This window comes from Amblyomma mixtum, chromosome 4 (genome assembly GCF_055824585.1).
Source record: "Amblyomma mixtum isolate Tamu chromosome 4, ASM5582458v1, whole genome shotgun sequence".
NCBI classification, from domain to species: Eukaryota; Metazoa; Arthropoda; class Arachnida; order Ixodida; family Ixodidae; genus Amblyomma; species Amblyomma mixtum.
The window spans coordinates 8,908,329-8,929,416 of record NC_143015.1 but is presented as its reverse complement, the minus strand read 5'-3'; the positions used below and the strand labels follow the sequence as shown (position 1 = coordinate 8,929,416).

The following is a 21,088-nucleotide window of genomic DNA, read 5'->3' as shown; positions in this document are numbered from 1 at the left end:
TGACGCAGTCCCAGTTGCTCTGGGACTGGGTATACTAGCGAATAACGACGAGTAGGGCCAGAAAGAAGAAAAATGCCAAAAATCCCCTTTATTTTGAAGAAAACGCTGGTGCAAGTCCCGACATACTGCAAGAGGCACAGTCACTCGAGGCGCAACGCTGGCACAGTGCAATCCATGAGGATTTTGCAGCCTTCCGATTTCCGTGGGTCACACACATGAAGGCATGCTGATGTTTTGCTCCATCTGATCGGCGGCCATGTCTTGATACAGCTCACATTACAGTAGTCGCGGGATCCATGACGGGTTGTCTATCAGTGACTTGACGACGTCGCATACCTTGAGAGCCATCTCTAAGCTCATGCCCATGGTATCTACCAGGTAATCCTCAGTAAAGAGAGACAAAGCTTCATTGGTTAGCTGTTGACGGAATTCTTCGGCACATCCTCCGCAGCTTGGAATTTTCTCGATGTAGGCCACAGCCTCCTCCACCGTCCAGCCGCTCGGTTTCTCGGCAGCCAGCAAAGCTAGATGCTCCAGCAGGTTTTCCACTTTCTTGGGGTCAGCCATCTTCCCCTCAGGATTGGAGTCGGCAGACATGTTGTCCGGGATCCAGACAACTGGCGTGGTAAGGATCCTGAAGCCATAGAGTTCCTGCGTAGAGTAAATATGCCGAGTCTAGATCTAGAGCTCCACATTCATGCAACAGCAGTGGCAGCCATTATGGCAACTCATCTCAGTAGCCAAATTATAGTGCCAGTGTATTCTAGGCACTATGTCCAAATATTGCAATAAAGACTAAATACAGGGTGTACTCAATAGCGTCCTCCAAATTATAGTGTCAGTATAATCTAAGCACAATGAAAAAATATTGCTGCGCAGACAAAATACTGTGCATACTCACCGGCGTCCTTCTCACAGTACGCGATCACGTGACCTAACTAGTACCGTGATAGCAGCGTTGATCACGTGGTGCTCAAATGGGCAAATTTTTATTCTCCTCAATTATACTTAAGCGGGAACCGTGCCAGAAATTTTTTCACTGGGGAGGCGCGGAGAATTAATCTTTGCACAGGCATATGATGGCTGCGTGACTATTAAGGCCTTTAATACCTCATACTGTCGTTAGCAGCCGTGTCGGCAGATGTGTCGGCAGATGTGTCCGCGTTTCGGTTACGTGCCTGATATGGGCATATGCCAATCTTTACTTAATCGATGCTTAATCGATGACATTCGAATGATATCGGAACGCGATTTAAGGCATTTTATGTTAATTGCATTATAATTAACGTTTCTAGTCAGACCAGATAAATAAATAAAAATTTGGCAGTGGCTTAGCTCGGTTAAGATTGGTTATCAGAAGCGCAAAGGCAACACCCAATGCATAGTTTCGTCGTCTTCACTCATTCGGCTGCTGCCACTGGCCGTGGACGCGGCCAAAAGCCGCTTTTCGGCTTCTTTTAAGGCAAAAGCCTTTTATGCTTCATACTCTCCTCACCAACACGTGTCAGCAAATGTGTTTGCGTCTCGGGTGCATGCCTTATATGGGCATATGCCAATCAATAGCCAATCGATACTTAATCGGGTGCAAATCAAAAGACATCGGAACATGATATAAAGGGATTTCGTGATTATATCATCGTACTTAATGGCTAAATGACTAATTGGTATTTAGTAGTAGTTAAAAAGTGGCATGTGGGACTGTGCACTGCGCCTGTACCTTAACACTAATTAATCAGTGTACTAGTTAAGGTCACATTAACTATCACTAAACATACATTAACTAGTATCACGAAATGTGGAAGTCATGCTTAACTATCATTAACATTCATTAATAGTTGGGCGCTTCTAGATGTCTAGAGAGTTCCATCACCTGTTAGGTGAGTGCCAGGACGTGATGGATGGCATTAGAACAAATGGTAAAGACCAATTAGCATAATTAACATTTCTAGTCAGACCACATAAATAAATAAAACCGAGTAGGAAATTGGTCGAGTTGGGGAATCGAAACAGGGTCTCCGGAGTGGGAGAGCAGCACGGAGTGGGAGACGAGCACGCTAACCACTCCGCCATGCCAGCTCGATGGTTTGGAATGAACAAAGGCGCGTCTAGTAGATACAGTGTCTTCGTTCACTCCCATTTCTCCCTTCCCGTTACGGCGAGGTTCAGGTTTCCAGCGAAATATGCGAGAGATACATTCCCTTCCCTCCAAGATTCAGGGGCTACTTTGACGATGTAAAGTGCGCGAGGCGAAAGCCTTTCCACACAACCTTGGCGGCACGGCCGTTGGCACACACGAGGCGGCTATGGGGCGACTTGGTTTGGCTAGCCATGACTAATTGGGTCATGATAAATGGCTTATTATTCATGATTGGTTGTTGACTAACTAGTCATGATTAGTTAATGACTAACTAGTCGTGACTAGTTAAGTGATGACTGGTTCATGACTAGCTAGTCATGAATAATTAGTTTATGACAAACTAGTCATGATTGGTTAATGATGAACTAGTGATGTCTGTTTAATGACTAGCTAGTGATGACTAACCAACCATGACTAGTCATGACTAACCAGTCATTAACCAGTCGTAACTTGTCATGACTGGTTAATGACTAGTCATGAGTGATTAATGACTAACTAATGACTAACCAGTCATGAATGGTTCGTCATCACTAGTTAGTCATTAACCAATCAAGACTAACTAGTCATGAGTGGTTAACGACTAGTTCAAATGCCAAATGAGTAGTTAATGACTTCAAATGCCAAAGGCCCTGGTTCGATTCTCAGTGTTGCGTGTTGTTGCGACTGAGAGAAGGATGAAAAGGAAATTGCACGGGCCTGCCAACTGGCTCCAGCCGAGCCACCACCGCTGCCACGTGCAGAGAGAGGTGGTGGTGCTGAAAAACATTTATAGTGCAATAAATATTTACAGAGAGGTGATTGGGGTAGGCCCTATTGGCCCTTTCCCCTAACATTACTAGGTGGAGCCCCTATTCCGGGACCCCATTGGCAAGCAACGCCGCTCGCGTCCGGTGAACTAAGCCCTCTTGGGTCTTTAGGTCCTGACAGCCGAGCAGGGCCGCCTCCCAGTCCTCTCTGGTGGGGTTGGGGGGGAATAGATGGGTTTGATTGACACGCCCAAACCATGTGGAAGGTGTCAGCCACCTCCCCACAGAACTGGCACGTGCCATCAAAGGATGCGTTGAAATGTTTAAGTACCGCCGGGCACAGTACAGTGTTAGTAAGAATTTTGATGAGGAGGCGCTCGTCAGTGCGATCCAATCCCTTACAAGGGGCCGGGTAGCGCCGGTGCTCCTCCTTGTAATAATCGGTGATGTGTTTGAATGTACGTAAGGGACAGATTGTCTGATTGGGAGTAGGCGTCCAAGGACAGGGAGACCGGGCAGAGTGTGCGCGGGCGGCCTGATCGGCCGGTTCGTTTCCCTGGAGGCCCTGGTGACCGGGGGCCCAAATCAGGTTGCTTGTAGTTGGATCTTCGCATCGGCAGCTATATTCCAATATGCGCTAGGCAAGGGGGGGAGCCCAGCCCAACTCATAGTTCCGACAGGCCCCTCGCGAGTCGGTGATGATGTGTTTCGACTTGGGAGTAGTGAGAGCCAGAGCAATGGCAATCTCCTCCGTGTGTGTTGCGCTGTAGGCTTTGAAAGTGAGCCCGTTAACTGTGTTTGTGTTGTGTACGACTGCGGCCGTGTACCACACCCCGTGGTGTGGGCCGGCAACGTCCACGTAATACACGTGTTGTTGGTTACCATGGTATCGCGCCAACGCTTCCGCGCGCGCCTGGCGACGACCGCTATGGTCTTCTCTGGACATGTTGCGGGGAAGGGGTCGGACCCGGAGGGCGCGTCTCCAGGGTTCTGGCACTCTCTCCCTTTCCTCAATATGGTAGTAATGTTTGATGTGTAGCCGGTCCAAGAGGCGGCGACCGGACGTGGTCTGTGCAAGACGCGTGTATTGGTTGACTAAGTGGGCTTCTCGAAGCTCCCGGAATGTGTTTACCACGCCCAAGGCCAGAAGTCGCTGGTTGGACGTGGTGACCGGGAGGTCGAGAGCCCGCTTGATGACTTTCCTGTGGATGACCTCCAGTTGGTCATCATCATGTTTGCGCAGGTGCAAGTAGGGGGTTGGGTAGAGGATTCTACTCGTTACGAAAGCATGGGCAAGCCGCAGTGCATCCTTGCTTCGTAATCCGCCCCGCTTGTTGGAGACCCGGCGGACCATGCGGCCCACCTGGTCTCCCAATGTGCGAAGTTTGGCTAGGGTAGTGTCGACCCTGCGTTGATGGTGTATGTAGAGACCAAGGACGCGGATCTCCTTGGACTCCCGGATCGGTCCCGAGGGGAGACTGATTCAAAGCGGAGTTGTGTCCCGAGGGGAGGGACGTATGTGCACAAATTCTGATTTAGATGGGGCGCACTGGAGTCCGCAGTAGGCCGCGTAGTCGTCGACTAGGGTCGCCGCTGCTCGCAGGCAGGATTCCATGTGGCCCAGGTTACCTTGCTTGGCCCAGGTTGTAATGTCATCCGCATAAAGCGCGTGATGTATCCCAGGCAAAGAAGACAATTTGGAGGGAAGATGAAGCATTGCCAAATTGAAGAGGAGGGGAGACAGGACCGCGCCTTGAGGTGTTCCTCTCGAGCCGATGGTGTATGGCCCGTGTTGCGCATCTTGTATGCGTATGTAGGCTTGACGGTCTGTAAGAAATTATTTTATGTAGTTGAATGTTTGGTGGCCACAGTTGGTGTTACTGAGGTGGTCCAGGATTACTTCGTGTTTGACGTTGTCGAATGCGCCTTTAAGGTCCAAGGCCAGAACCACCTTGTCGTTGTGGGGACATTCGACAGGATCTAAGATGTCGTGGTGAAGCTGCAGAAGTATATCCTGCGCAGACTTGTGAGGGCGAAAACCGAACATGGTGTCCGCGAAAGTGTGCTGTGTTTCGAGAAAATCGGAGAGTCTGTCGCGCACCATCGTCTCCATCAGCTTGCCGACACAAGACGTGAAGGGGATGGGGCGAAGGTTCTCCACATCAATAGGCTTGCCGGCCTTCGGAATAAAGGTCACGAGAGCCGATTTCCAATCGAGAGGGAGAGGAGTCTCTCCGCCCAAATGCTATTGATGAGGAGCGCGGCGTAGGCTGCGTCGGGAAGGTTGGCCAAGAGCTTGACCGTAACCTTGTCTCGCCCGGGTGCAGTGCCCCGCTTCATTTTGCTTAAGGCTGCCCGGAGGTTGTAGAGTTGGAAAGGCTTGTCCAGCTCCGTGTTCTCTTCGCCTGCATACGAGTACGCCGCCTGCCGGGGGTCCTTAGTGGTGCACAGGTATCGATCCCTGAGCGTGTGCGCTAGCTGTTTTGTCGTTCCTGTAAAGTTGTGCAAGGCCCTATGTAATTGGCGTTGGGTTTCCGTGCGTGTTTGTATTGGATCGATGAGAGCGCGGAACAGGCGCCACGTGTTGCGGCCAGACATCTGGCGAGCAGCCGCGTTGCACCGGTCCACCCAGTTAGTGTCGGCTAGCTGTGTAGCATATTCCGCTGCCTGTTGTGTGAGTTCGAGGATGCGGTTCTTTAGGCGTCTGTTATGTTTCTGTTTCTTCCATCGCTTCGTGAGGCTGCGACGGGCCTCCCAAAGGTGGAGAAGGTGGTTGTCCACGTCTGTTTGTGTTTCTGTGAGCTGTATCTGCTGTTCGTGTTGTGTGAGTGTAGACGTGAGCGATCTGGACCAGGCGCCGTATCCCGACTGGAGGGGGTCTACGATAAGTAGAGGGGTGCGGAAAGTCGTCCAGTCAGGGATACAAGCTTGTTTTAGTGGGCCTTTCATGGGACGCATGTAAATGGTTGTGTTGATTATACAGTGATCACTACCTAGAGTGTCCTCTGTATTCAGCCAGTCGGCATTGCGTATGTTACGTGTAAATGTGAGGTCCGGGCAAGTATCTCGTTGAATGGAATTGCCGACAGGTGTTGGGTTGGCGGGGTCAGTGTGCAGGGTGAGTCCAAGTGTGGAAAGAAGTTCCGCAAGCTTCCTCCCAGGGGTATCCCCATAGCCTGCTCGGGGCGTTGAAATCGCCGACGATTAGGGGGGATCCCTACCCGCCACCTGCATAGCTTGAGTGAAAATTTCATTGAACGTGACGTTCTTAGGTTTCGGTGGGCAGTAAATGTTTAGAATGTGTACAGGTGGGTCAGACCGCTTTAGGGGCAGCACTGAAACTATCGTGTATGGGAAAGACGGTGTTGTGGGAAGTGTGACCTCCTGCGCAGTGTATCGCTTGTGAACAAGTATACATGTCTGCGGGTTGTGTTGAAATGTAGTGTAGTTTGTGAGTTTGGCACCGGCGCCGGGTTCCTGAAGGGCAACCACGGCGACGAGGAACTCAAGGTTCTCAAGATAGAGGCGGAGATGAGTCCGCTTCTTGTGGTTCTTGAGACCTCGGCAGTTCCACTGCGTTGGTGTAAGCGGCTGAGTTGTTCTTGCTCGCGACTTAGGGTTAGGGTCCATGGTCGGAGGCGGAGGGTGGGGTCACGTTGTTAAGACTCCCCAGTCCGCTAGTGCCCGGCGCAGACGTGCAGGAGTCTTCCGAAAAGTCAAACTCATCGGGAATAGCTCTATTGAATTTTGAGGGGCGGTTAGCGTCCCTGATGGGTCCTACGCGTTTAAGGACGCGCGGATTGTCTTTTATCTAGGGGTGTGCGAATATTCGAAATTTTCGAATATATTTACCCCGGGATCACTCGTCCTTCTCTGGACGCCCTCTCGCAGCGTCGGTCTTTCCGAGAAGCTCCTTTCGCACTACCGTGGCCCTTACCGTGTCGTGCGCCGTGCTACCGACGTGAACTATGAAATTGCTCCCCTTGAAACCTCGCCATCGTCCTCTGGCGCCACCACCGACATCGTCCACGTCTGTCGCCTTAAACCTTATCACGACGCCCATACGTCGCCGCCCTAACGCCGAGACGGCGTTTCAGCAGCCGGGGGTCCTGATGCGGGTAGACGACGACGACAAAGAGCGATGGCACGAGTGGGAGTGGGAAGAGTTGAAGAGGACAACGAAGTTCGGACTGTGTTCTCGGTGCCGCTCGCAGCTGTTCTTGTCTATTTGTAAATATCTGTAAATATATTCTTTCCTGCAACAATATTTCGAATATTATATTTTTAGTATTCGAATTCGATTCGAAATCCAAGTATTCGTGTTGTTTCGAATATTCGATCCGACACGAATATTCGTATCTAGCCGAATATTCATTGTGAACACCGGCGTTCATTTCGGTCCGCAAGCCCTATCGACAGATATATAACAACATGGCGGCGCCTACACGGAAGGAAAATTCTTTCTTCCTCCAAGGGCCATGCCGTAGCTGACTGCGCTGGTGAGCTTTTTTGTGGCTATACCTGCGAAGCTGGTGTAGTCAGAGCTGTGCACGAAGTACCTTGCAATACGTGCCAGGTCAGTGCCAAGTGAGAGGCCATTTTCTGTGGCTGGAGGAGTCGTTTCAGTTAGAAGGGAACTACTTCTGTCTGACCATGTGGTGCAGCTGGTTTTCCTTCACGACAACCTTTTACGTCATCCCAGCAACGCACTTTTGTGCTCATAGCAAGCTAGCCTTAATCAATGCTGTGTACTAGCCATCTTCTCTGATATTTCCACTCTTCTAAGAAAAATGTTCGAGACTTTGATACTTTTTGTGCAGCCACACACACCTTTTGTGTTCATTTAATCATCGATAGTTGAACTGTGATGTTCTTAGGTGCCCAAATAAATGTTTTGTAGTGATTAAATGCGTATGTCCCTGATTATTCGATATTCGATTCGATATTCGGAACTAAGTATTCGTATTCGATTCGTATTCGAAAAATTTGATATTCGCACACCCCTACTTTTATCCATTTTTGGATAATGTGCGTTACGGCTTGTGTCACCTGTGCGATGACACTCTCCACCTGACGCGCGATGGTATCATGGATAATTTTGGGGAGGTCACCCGGGTCTCCATGGCCGCGGCAAGACTCTCCACAGGAGGAGGGATCTCCCTGTCTGTTATGTTTTCTGCCTCGTCGCTCGACGCGGGCGGAGTATGGAATTGGGATTTGAGCGAGTTAAGCTCGCTGGCTAGTTTTCCGTTTTGAGCTCGCAAGAGGGCGAGCTCGCGCTTGAGTTCCTGCGTCTCGGCGGTTCTGGTGGGGGAGGAGGGGAAGGAGAGGAGGCGACCCTCGCCCAGCTGCCTACCTAGGGTTGGTTGCAGTTCAAAGATCAGAGGAAACAGAAAACGGAAAGAAAAGACGCGCGTCGCAGCAACAACCGCTTCCGCCGAAGCGGACGCTGGCTGAAAAAAAAATGGCTGAGGCTTAACTTGGTTAAGCCTGGAGAATGCGAAGCATCATCGTGTCGCGTAATTTGGAGGCGCACAACCACAGCGACGGCGCGAGGTGGGCCCCCGTTTCTCCACTGTCGTGACGTCATCGTGTCACGTGGTGTGACGTCGTTGTCGTGACGTCATCGTGTCATGTGGTGTGACGTCGTGTCACGTGATTTCGAGGCGCACCACCACAGCGACGGCGCGAGGTGGGCCCCCGTTTCTCCACTGTCGTGACGTCATCGTGTCACGTGGTGTGACGTCATGTATCACGTGATTTGGAGGCGGATAACCACGGTGAAGGGCTGAAGTGGTAGCTAAAGTAGTATGCTTCCCATAAAAAATTCAGGGGGCACTTTGGCTCTCTAAAGTGCTGCAAGGCGAAAGCGTTTACTGGCGCACTGTTTGTTTTTATTTACTTTTTATTTTTCATATTTTGTTTTTTTTGCTCCTTTTGTTACTGTTATTGTTTTTTATTTTCACATCTTATTTTTATTCTGTTTTATTTTAGTTTTTTTCTTATTTTCATTTTTCCTTTTCTTGACTTTACTCCTTTTAGTTTATTTATGAAGCCCATGCATCCACTAGATGCGCCTTTATTCATGCTGGAACCTTGAGCCTTTTAAGCAGTGACGCCGAAAGGCGGACGAATCTGCCGACGCGTCTGTCGACACGGCTGCCGACGCGTCTGTCGACACTCCTGCCGACGCGTCTGTCTACACTCCTGCCGACGCGTTTGTCGACACTTCTGCCGACGCGTCTGCTAACGACAGTATGAGGCATTAAAGGCTGTCGCCTTAAAACAGATAAACGGCTGAAGCCGCGATTTGTCACCACCTCCCCCATTCGATTCTGAGCCTCGACACGGTTTTTTTATGGTAGTGACGCCGAAACGCGGACACATTTGTCGACACGGCTGCTGACACGGCTGCCGACACGGCTGTCGACACGGCTGCTAACGACAGTATAAGGCATTAAAGGCTTTCGCCTTAAAAACCAATTTACCGACGAGCAAGGCGTATACAGCCGAACGGACGACGGCGTTCTGTGAACTCCCTGGCAGCCTGCAAAAGCTGCGGAGAGTATGCTAACCTCAACCACATCATGCGGGCCTGAAGTAAGAACCCTTTCAGCGGAATAACCTGTGGCAACAAAAGTTGCTCACAGAGAGAGCTGACCAGGTCGCCGACATCCGAGAGATCAAGGCCCCCAAGCGACAGTAGCCCGCCTGCGCCAGAAGAGAGCCTTCCTCTTCAAAGGCTATAAATAAAGCTTATTCTCTCTTTCTCTCCCTGGCAGCGTTGCAGGACGCTCTCGCGTTCCACTCCTACTGGCGAAGCTTATCATCCTATCCACTCATCAGTGACACAAGCAGCAACACCGCGCTTGAGGCTTTCGCCTCACCGCACTTTAGGTCAACCAAGTGCCCCCCCTGAATTTTTCTTCCCTTACGGCGCGGTTCGGGTGTCCATCGAGACATGAGTGACAGGCGTCGCTTCCTTTCCGTGACATCACTCGGTCGCGGCATGCGGCATATGCGAAACTCCGCTCCAACCCTCGTAGTGAAGCTTTTCGCTTTAAACCGAGTAGGAAATTGGTCGAGTTGGGGAATCGAACCAGAGCCTCCGGAGTGCGAGACGAGCACGGTAACCACTCCGCCATGCCAGCTCGATGGTTTGGAATGAACAAAGGCACGTCTAGTGAATACGGTGTCTTCGTTCACTCAAATCTTCCTCCCTTTGTTTTTGATGTTGCGACTGAGAGAAAGAAAACATAATCTACAGCTGGTATGACGTCACAGTGGCAGTAGCGCCACAGTTGCGCGGCCCGGCGTAACTGCAGCCGGGCTATCTGGAGGAGCGAGTTGGTCGCCCATATTCACTCCGCTAAAGGTTAAACGTAACTGCGGCCGGGTCACGCATAGGCTTGAAAGTGCGAGTAGTATTAAGGCTTTTAATGCCTCATCGTTGTAAGCAGGAGTTCTCTACAGAAATGTCACGCTTTTAAATTGGTCGAAATGGTCGTGACGTCACAGTGCGCGAATTTCAAATGGGGCCAATTGCATTTTGGCTAGCAACTATGCAGCCAATTAAAGGGATGGTATAGTGATGCTCCCACTAAGTGGGACGGAGTTTTGTTAATTAGTTAATTGACCAATTAGCCTAATTAACCTTTCTGGTCAGACCAGATAAGTAAATACAACCGGGTAGGAAATTGGTCGAGTTGGGGGAATCGAACCAGGGTCTCCGGAGTGCGAGACGAGCACGCTAGCAACTCCGCCATGCAAGCTTGATGGTTTGGAATAAACAAAGGCGCGTTTAGTGAATACGGTGTCTTCGTTAACTCCCATCTTCCTCCCAACCCTGCAATCCCCCCTCACCCCAACCCAATCCGGGAGGACTGGGAGGCGACCCTGATCGGCTGCTCTGACCTGCAGACCCAACGGGACTTGGTCGCGCGAGCCCGGGTGGCGGCCGACGCCACTGGCGTCCCGAACAAGGGACCTCCACCCGGTATTTGTAACGGCTGGCCCCCTCTGGGTCAGCTCATGCATAACCTCCAGTAGTGTATGTGTAAATAAATGTTTTCCACCAGCATCCCTTCTCTTACGGTGAGGTTCAGGTGTTCAACGAGATATGTGAGGCATACATTTCCTTTCCTCAAAAACCAATTTACCGACGAGCAAGGCGTAGAGCCGAACGGCCGATGGCGTTCTGTGGACTTCCTAGCAGCGTTGCAAGACGCTGTCGCGTTCCACTCAGAGGCGAAGCATAAAACCTTAACCACACATCAGTGAGACAAGAAGCAACACTGCACTTAAGGCTTCCGCCTCACCGCACTTTAGGTCAACAAAGTGCCCCCCTGAATTTTTGCTTTCGCAATAAAAATTCATGGGGGCACTTTGCTGACCTAAAGTGCGGTGAGGCGAAAGCCTTAAGCGCGGTGTTGCTGCTTGTCTCACTGATGTGTGGTTAAGGTGTTAAGCTTCGCCTCTAAGAGTGGAATGCGATCGCGTCTTGCAACGCTGCCAGGGAGTCCACAGAACGCCCTCGCCCATTCGGCTCTACGCCTAGCTGGACGGTAAATTTGTTTTTCAGGAAAGGCAATGTATCTCTCGCATATCTCGGTGGACACCTGACCTCGCCTTAAGGGAAGGGAGGAAGATGGGAGTGAACGATGACGCCGTGTTAGCTAGACGCGCCTTTGTTCATTCCAACCCTGCTGAAAAAAGTTGTATGATGCAATAAACTCATACAGTTTATCATACAAATATCGTAGACTTATCATACAAATCATAGAAAATTGGCAAATGTCATACATTTCTGTAAAATCATACAGTCATCATAGAGATGACATAGAAATCACACAAATTGTATAATATATCATTCAGATTGAATGATATTCTATGATGAAACCTCTATGAGGTTATTGCTTCATAGAACTTTTTTTCAGCACGGAAACCAACGAGCTGGCATGCCAGTGTGGTTAGCGTGCCGGTCTCACACACCGGAGACCCTGGTTCGATTCCCCAACTCGACCAATTTCTTACTTCGTTTTATGTATTTATGTGGTCTGACTGGAAAGGTTAATTAGGCTGATTGGTCTTTACCATTGTTCCAATGCCATGCATCATGTCCTGTAACTCAGCTGTCAAGTGATAAAACACTCTTGAATGTTCGACACAATGTCTGTGAAACGTCTGGAAACGTCTGTTAATGATGGTTAGTGATAGTTCAGCATGACACACATTACGCGATACTAGTCAGTGCATGGTTAGTGATAGTCAACGTGACCTTGACTAGTACACTGATTAATTAGCGTTAGTTAAGGTACGCCCAGTGCAGAGTCCCACGTCTTAACTCCTGCTAATTACTAATTAATCATTTAGACATTAAATACAATGATATAATCATAGAATCCCTTTATATCGTGTTCCGCTGTCTCGAGTGCACCCGATTAAGTACCGATTGGCTATTGATTGGCATATGCCCATATAAGGCCTGCATCCGAAACGCAGACACATTTGCTAACACGTCTTGGTCACGACAGTATGAAGCATTAAAGGCTTTTGCCTTAAAATGCGTCTGCTTGCGAAACGGTAGCTCAGAGGCTGTGGCGGTGTTGCCGGCGATGCGATCGAATACTCTGGAAAGCGGGCCGTTACTGGTTACGCCGCTAAAGGCACGTCCTGTCGGATATCCTCTTTGTAGAGTCAGTATACTAAGCTCCTCGATTTACGCTATGGTCGCTTTAGCAAAGTGCATTGGAAGAAGCTCACCGGAGGGCCTTTGCTTGTCTCCGCCAGTGGTGAACAAAGCGGCGGCGTTCCTGTCGTCTGCTCTTGAACGCGTTGCTATAGCGTTGCTGAGGTCGTCTGCAAACTGCAGTGGTAAGTTGCGTTGAAACGAATCTTTAGTGCCAAAATATTTGTTTTCGGTTACTTATTCAGTCGGCTGACAGTGATTTCGGCGAAAAAATTCGACCGCTTGAAAACGTTCGTACGCCGTGGTGACCCACCCATTTCTGACGGCGCTGCGGTCGGAGATTCGGAAAGCGGCAGACACATGGGCGCATTCGTTTTTCAAGCGCGGACCGCCCGGGACTGCTTGCGGGCTCGAGTCCTGCATATGATTTTCTTGGTCAGCCCGAAAACTCCGCCCACCAATCAGAAAGCTGCCCGCATCGCCATAGCAACACGTTCGTTTTTCGCTTCTGCCTGTCCGCTGGCTACTTGGGGCTGCGAGGAAGTCAGCAGACGACAGCTGCCCGGAAAGTGAAGCGCAGCGCTAGCAGCCATATTGAGTTAGACTCTGTGTGCATTTTGTGTAATTTTCGTGTTCCTGGAGGACGATTTCGTGCGTTAAACCTTCACACGAGCTCTGCAGCTGCTCTGTGACCCACCCTAAGACTTTTTGTTCTGTCATCTTCGTTTTGTTTTCTTGAAATCCACCACACACGGACGCGCGTTCGGAGCTGCGAGCGCGTATTGCTTGCTCGTGTCGTCAAGAGGTTCCTGTTCGCTTGTTTCGCGACCAGGGGGGTAAAGCCAGTGGCGGTCCTAAGGGGGGGGGGGGGACGTCCGTTTTCGGAGTCTCATACGGCGAGATGTGATTTCTGACGCAGAAATGGTTGGTTGGTTGGTTGGTTTATGAGGTTTAACGTCCCAAAGCGACTAAGGCTATGAGAGACGCCGTAGTGGAGGGCTCCGGAAATTTCGACCACCTGGGGTTCTTTAACGTGCACTGACATCGCACAGTACACGGGCCTCTAGAATTTCTCCTCCAAAGAAATTCCACCGCCGCGGCCGGGATAGATAGAACCCGCGTCTTTCGGGTTCGATCCCGGCCGCGGCGGTGGAGAGCTTTTTTCTTCTGTGATGCGTCAAGTAGTCCCCTACTTTGTACGTTCATCGTGTTATCCGCTGCCTTATTTCACGCAATTCTCCGCTCTACAGGTTTATGTATTTATTTATTTTAGTACCTCAAATGCCCCAAAGAAGGGGCATTACATGAGGGGTGGGTTGTACAGAAATATCATCAAAAAACGAACATATTCTGTACAATGCCAACATAACGGTTCAAAATACAAATGAAACAGGCAAACAGCTCAGAAAAACACAATGCAGAAAGCTCAAATGCTTTCGGATACAAAAGAAAAAAGTTAGCTGAGTGATTGCGAAAGCAAGCCTGAGTGATTGCGAAAGCAATAGCTCCCTGGCTGCGCTTGGCTCTGCTGGTGGTTTGGCATGCACTCGTAGCCGAACGGATTGTTCGTGAAGCGTTTCTCAATCTCACGCGTATCAGACTCAAACTCGCCGACTCTCATCTCTTGTTCTTTCCGTCTTTGAGCCATAATGTCGCCGCATCGGTTCACCACAACGTTTTACTTCTCTGCATACGTCTTTCTTCTTTTAGCAAGACGTTCTTCTCTCCGGTCCGGTGGCTCTTCTACACGGCGCTTTCTTCTGCGGTAATTATATCGCTCTGCACTACTCATAGACGATTCTTCAGCATTCAGAGTCCATGAAAGTACTCTCGCTCACTGAACTTGTAGAACGCCGCCGGGCTCGCCATTCTGCGGCATAGGCGCGTTGCTTAGCCAACCGCTCTTGCCTTTCTTCATCTGTCTCCTCGGCACGGCGGCGGCATTTGCGCGCAGCACGTCGCTCCAGCGACGCCTTGTACAACTCCTCAGACATGAGTAAGCGGAGTGCGCCTGCGGCGCCCCGTGTATCCTCTCCTAGCGAGCGCCCTCACGCGGCGGGCCGAGGAGGCCGTCACGTGGTAGCCGCCGCGCCGAGCGAAGGAACGACTACGGCCGAAGAGACGAGTTGGGGTCCCTGCTCTGATGATGATGATGATAACTTTATTTTCCGCCAGATAAGGAAGCCCCCTACTCCCCGTCCGCGGCACGCAGGCCTTGGTGACGGGGTCCGGGACCTCCGCGATTAGAAGCAGGCGAAGAGGTCCTGATTACTCGCGGCTTCTTCCGCCAGGCAGATGGCTTGTTGCTGTGAAGCAGGGGCCTCGCTCCGCAGCAGGGCTTCCCAGGTTTCTCGACAATTTATGCTTTCGTTAGCCCCTGTGGAGCTAGCGCATTCCCAGATTATGTGGTCGAGGGTCCCTCTCGCCCCACAGTGCTTGCACTTATCGTTTTCTTTTTCTCTATGAACATGATATGCCCAGACCGGGTTTACGAAGTTCCCAGCTTGGAGGCGTCGCCATGCGATTGCCTCCCTATTGTTTAGACTTTTATCCGGTGGTGGCACCAGTCTCCTCTGTAACCTATAATTTTCAACAATTTCCGCATAATTTTGCAGACGCTCGTCCATGTTCTGGCAGTCGGGCGGCTCCACACCTACCCGGAAGTAGAGAGCTCGGGCTAACTCGTGGGCCGCGTCGTTGCCAGGAATGGACGCGTGTGCGCGGGTCCAAATGAGGCTAACTTTTCTGTTTAGCTGTCTACTGGCTAGAATCCTTGCCGCTTCCGGCGAGATCCCACCCTTTCCAAAATTATAGATGGCCGTTTTGCTATCGCTAAATATAAAATTGGCTTCCGTTCCAACGCAAGCGAGCGCTATCGCAACTTCTTCAGCTGTTTCCACGTTGCGGCTTCTAATGGTGGCTGCCGATACGGGGGCACCGCGGCCGTCGACCACTGAGGCGACCGCCGCACCCGACTTGCCACTTGCTGCGTCCACGTACGCAACGGACTTGCTGTCCATCGGATCGAAGCGTCTGATAAATGCTTGTGCCCTCTTCTCCCTCCTTTCATTGTTGAATATGGGATGCATGTTACGAGGGAGTGGGGGAATGATTAGATTTTCTCGGCAGTCCTGCGGAATGCCCGATTTGACTCGTAGTCCCCTATCTGTTTGCAGGCCTACCATTTCAAGGATGGCTCTGCCTGTGGTTGTTCGGCTTAATCTTTCGAGCTGTGAAATTCTGACAGCCTCCGCTATTTCGTCCCAGGTATTGTGCCCTCCCATAGAGAGCAGCTTCTCTGTGGAGGTGCTAATCGGTAAGCCCAGGGCCCTCTTTATGCACCGTCGAATGAGCGAGTCTAGTTTCTTCTTCTCCTCAGCCCTAATGTTTAAGAAAGGTGTGGCATAACTCACGCGGCTTATTACGTATGCTTGAGTTAGTTTAAGCAAGCTTCTTTCCCTCAGGCCTCGTCCTTTCAGCGCGACCCTTCTAAATATGCCAAGGGCTTGCGTGGCAAATCCCTCGAGCCTTTTGAGTGTCACATCATTACATCCATTATCCTGAATAAATAGCCCTAAAATTCTGATTTGATCTACCTTTGGAACTGGTTTCCCGTCTACTTTAATGTCAAATTTCCAGTTGCGCTTGCATCGGAGTGACTTCGGGTTATAGACGAATAATTCTGATTTTTTGCGGAGAGCATGAGAGACCCCTACTGGCCGCATAGTCGACGACAGTGTCCGCCGCAGCCTGCGGGCGCTCCTCGATACTCGCATCTAGAGTTCCTGTATATGCTCGGAGCAGAGTTGCGCGAAGGTCCGCCATCATGTTCTAAGCTGTGCGGGAAAGCCACTTCTCGTACGTACAGGGGCTGCGTAGCTTGCTGTGTAGGGCTCTTGGGCTTTTTTTGTTCTCCTTTAAATAGATTGACTTGATGGCAAGTTTCTAAACGTAACGCTGAAAACTAATCTGTGATTTGCCCAGGGTGTGCATACAGCACGAAAAAAAAATCGCCAAAGGTTAACAGCAAATCGTAATCATGACAAACTGACGAAAAAAGACTGGAAACGGCCTGCGAGTTTTTTTTTTTCTTTCTGGAACTAGTAATTTCAGAAGAACAAGCAGTTCCGTTCCAGATGAGACAGCGTCTGTCCCATCCTGTCTTCCTGCGTGCACGTCTTAAGAACAAAAAGAGTATAGCGATGAATTACTTTTTTTCACAACTAGCACAGCCGTGTGTTCTGTACGAGTTATGCGCGGAAAATACGAAAACGCATCTCTCTAGAACCACATTAAAATAATTGTGCAACTTGTAGGCAAGCAGACTAAAGCAATGGGAATGCATTGAACGAGGCGAGTCTGACATAACGAAAAAATTAACACTCAATTGCTTGAAGGAATCATATTCTTAGCGGTAAGAAACAGACACAACACCAAGATACACACACACAGGACACAGGTATCTTGGTGTTGTGTCTGTTTCTTACCGCTAAGAATATGATTCCTTCAAGCCGTTACCAACTAGCCCAACTTAATGTTTTAACTCAATTGCTTGCCCAACACATTTCACAAAATGTACCCAGTTGCTAAATGCAGTGATAGTTCGGATCTTTAAAGGACCTTGAAAGTACTCTTACACGTAGATCTTATTTAACTTTCCTCATTTTTTATCGAAAAGCACTATCGTTTCACCTTAGTTATTAAATTGCAAATGTTGTTGATTACTGTGGTAGGTTTTCGTGCCTGCTTCATCCTTATTGCTCGGAAAAACTAATTTAATGTTCCGCTTTGCATTTTTGTACTCCTTCTTCGTAGATTCGGCTTAGTTCGCAGTATCAAAACATTTCGCGACTCCTGGATTTTTTTAAAGCCGGGGTTATAGGCTGATTTGCTGTCTTCTAGCTGAAATTATTCGCGCCATCAAGATTTGCGACACTTGTTTACATGCCATTTTTGCCTATCCTATCGTCACATCTCTCACTTAATCCTTTTTTAGATTGTTTTTAAGGGCATTTTTACTAAGAACAATACTTTATAGCGTAGGCAGACAAATGGTTTAGGGGGGTTTAACTGCCCAAAGCGACTCAGGCTATGACAGGGAACAGTACATGGCCTCTAGAATTTCGGCTCCATCGAAATTCGACAGCCGCGGCCGGGATCGAACCCGCGTCATTCGGGTCAGCAGCCGAGAGCTATAACCACTAAGCCACCGCAGCGGCTGCATAGGCAAATTAAATGTTTATGCAGGTGAGACTGGCATCGAAATGTAGCAAAACTTTGCATGGAATTTGCTTCTTGAACATTCATTGTCCCTTATATTTCACCTCGAACCATCACTACAGAAGGCTCGAAGCAGCAGTAGAGTAAGCAGAGCCTGCCCTAGTGAAGGGCCAAAGAGTTGCAGATGCAGACTGTAAATTCTGTACAATTTTAATGCAGTGATATGATACAAATACTGCTTCGAGGGACAGGTATAGGCTCAAACTAGTATCCATAAAAGGACACTAAGTGAAAGATATAGACAAACAAGATTTTCGTTGCCTGTTCCTTATTTGATAATGTGTGTAAGTTAGAAAAAAAAACTAGTGATTTGTTCAAGGTAAACAAATGTCGACAGATGAAAAATGTTTTTACCAATACAATTCTGATCTCGCTGTCGAAACAGGCAAATGTTGGTTGTGATGGCACTGGTAGATCGTGAAACATGTTAGAAATTTCTATTTATTCATCAGTACAGTAAGCCTTTCAAAGCCGCAAACAGGAGAGGTTCATTCTCAAGAGCCACTTGAGGCGCCGACGCACTTCGGCCGCCGACCTTCCACATGGCACTGCGTAAAACGCTTTGCCGTTTCCCTGTGCGATTGCTGCAGTTTGGCGCACTGCACCCAGTCATAGCTGACGAGTGCATCCGTCACTGCCACTTCAGAACACCAAACCTGACGCCACAGGTGTGCACGGAAAACAAATGAATGTAGCCGACGGCGCGGGCACACATGAAGCGTGGAGCTGACAGCTCGCTCGGCGCTGCACCTGTGAAGTCAGCTTCTCCGCGGAGGGTAGAACACACGACGTCACGAAAATCATGTGACCGCCTCTCGGCGAATGGCGTTCGGAGCGGCGAGGGAAAACAGACGCGCAACTCTGCTACCTATGGTAGCATACAGGAACTCTACTCGCATCGCTCCCTTGGTTAATCGAGAGGTTGATGTCATCCGCATACATACTGAAATTTAGCCCCTCTAGGCTCCGCAGAGCTTCGGGGAGGGCCCTCATTGCCACGTTGAAGAGGAGCGGGGAGAGAACCGAGCCCTGCGGCGTGCCCCTGCTCCCTAACTTCAGTGTGCGAGACTCTATGTCTTGAAACTTCATGCAGGCACTTCTGCCTGACAGAAAGTCCTTGATGTAATCGTATGTTCGCGCGCCTACCCCAATTTCATGGAGACCTCGGAGGATTGCTTCGTGCTTGACATTATCAAAAGCCTTTGCCAAGTCTAGGCCGAGGATTACTTTGGCGTCTCTAGAACGCGAATCGATTATGTCATGTTTCAGACGGAGCATAACGTCCAACCTGTATGACATCAATCGCTTGCCGCCGTTCGCAGGTGGTTGACCGGCCGCGAATCTCTAGCTGCGGCGAACTGAAGAGCCGACTTGGTGCCCCATCTCTCGCTCTGGTATGACGTCAGTAGTCACATGACCGACCACCGACCGTGAAGGGTAGGCTGCGGTACCGCGAAGAGGCGACACCTGGCGTAGCATTGCTTTCGCAATAAAGCACGTGACAGCGTGCGCTGTCACGTGCTTGAGCTGAGGATCATAAGTGTGCCTCTTTTCCGTCTGATAAACAGTCGTATAGTGCTCATGTGTTGTCCTTCTTCTCGTGCCGTTGTCGTTGCGCGGCCGTTCATTTCAACAGTGTTAATTAATGTAACAGTAACTAAGGCCTCATACTGCCGTTAGCAGCCGTATCGGCAGATTTGTCTGCGTGTCGGCGTCGCTACTTAAAAAGGAACTGCGTCGAGGCTGGGAATCGAACCAGGGCCTTTGGCATTTGAAGTGGAGACGCTACCACTTGGCCAAAAAGGCTTTTTTTTCTGTATTTTCGAGACTAACATGAGCACAATAAAAACACTTGAGCTACACTTGAGCTGACACGGTTGAAGTTAAAATTTCTTGAATTTGACTAGATCACCTAGCAGTGTTACCCACTGGGGTTGGTCAGGCTGCGCCTGGTAACATTCCCGCAGATAAACAGCGCTTTCAACATTGTTCTCACGTGTACTACGAGTGTTAATATCCGCATGCCTTACTTGCATTCGCGTTTTCCACAAGCTGTGGAGGCCAAGTAGCATTAATAAGTCATAGGGTACCTCTTCGTGATCAACTGGTAGAAATCTGATACCATAAGGGTGCAGTGGTAGTTCTTTCTGGATGGTTCTCTGCAGGACACCCCAGAAAAATATGGCGTCCCAGCAGTCCAGGAAAACATCTTCAATTGTCTCGGGCTCCTTACAGAGTCACGGGACAAAGGTTCCTTTTTCATGAAGCCAGGTTTTAACGGGTAGTGTTTTAGAGTGGAATTTGAAAAAGAATGTTTTGACTGTCGGCCGAACCGCCATCTTTTTCACCCGTTTTAAACATCCTTCCCTGGGCCTCCACGGTAAGGTGCACGACACAAAGGTGGCGGCAGCATAATTTCAACCAGATCCTTATACAGCTTCTTTTTGGGAACATTACGCAGGTATTGTAGTGAAAAACGCACTTCCAACAACTTGAAGGAAAGAAGAACCTCGCGCAAATGTCCGTTTACAGCACCAGACATGTTTTCACATGATGACACTGTGATTCCGGGGAGCAGCCTTTGCAACCGAAATTGCAGTACAGTTCTCAAAAATATGTCATTTTTATCACGAAGGAAATTAAAGCGTAACGCCACTTGACGCAAAAACAAATTAACCATTCCAATGCCACCGCTTTTGACTGAAATAAATAAGTTTGTTCGCCCGTATTTCTCCCAGGTCGACGCCAAAAGAAAAACTGCAAACACTCGATGGATTTTTTTATTATTGCTACGCGACGCACAGAGCACATTCATGACGTGCCATATCTTAGAAATCAGGAAAACATTGCACACAAAGGCACGTGAAAAGATTGACAGCTCCCTTCCTTGCCACGCGTCCGCTTTCTCTCTTCCCTTAACGTCTCTTCGTTCCATTGTGTGCTGGGTTCGCGATAACATTTTAGGGGCACCCCAAGGTACCGCGTCCGCAAGTGTCAGTCTATTGCAGTCGAGAAACAAATTGTGGTGAAACATCCCATTCCCTATGCCAATATCCGGAGCTTTTTTCCCAGTTCACCTGTCACGAATGCTGTCTCTGCGCAAAAACTCGACCACGAAGGCTCAAGGTTTGCGCACGAATAAAGGCGCATCTAGTGAATGCATGGGTTTCATAAATAAAATAGAAAGAATAAAAAAAGATAAGAAAATAAAAAGAAACAAAAAGAAATAAGCAAAGG

The 21,088-nt window shown here is 49.5% G+C and overlaps 1 protein-coding gene across 1 annotated transcript; it reads right to left on the bottom strand.

Moving 5' to 3' along the window:
- Positions 1-215: 215 nt before the first annotated feature.
- LOC149345641 (polyhomeotic-like protein 3) lies at positions 216-12,710 on the bottom strand. The gene is made up of 2 exons (XM_089585264.1): positions 12,646-12,710; positions 216-651 (listed from the first exon to the last, which is right to left on the bottom strand). The coding sequence occupies exon 2, from the start codon at positions 595-597 to the stop codon at positions 277-279; it is 321 nt and encodes a 106-aa protein (XP_089441390.1). The 5' UTR covers positions 598-651; positions 12,646-12,710; the 3' UTR covers positions 216-276.
- Positions 12,711-21,088: the final 8,378 nt, after the last annotated feature.

Coding starts and splice junctions, on each gene's coding strand:
- LOC149345641 (XM_089585264.1), bottom strand. CDS start 597: ATGTCTGCCGACTCCAATCCTGAGGGGAAGATGGCTGACCCCAAGAAA.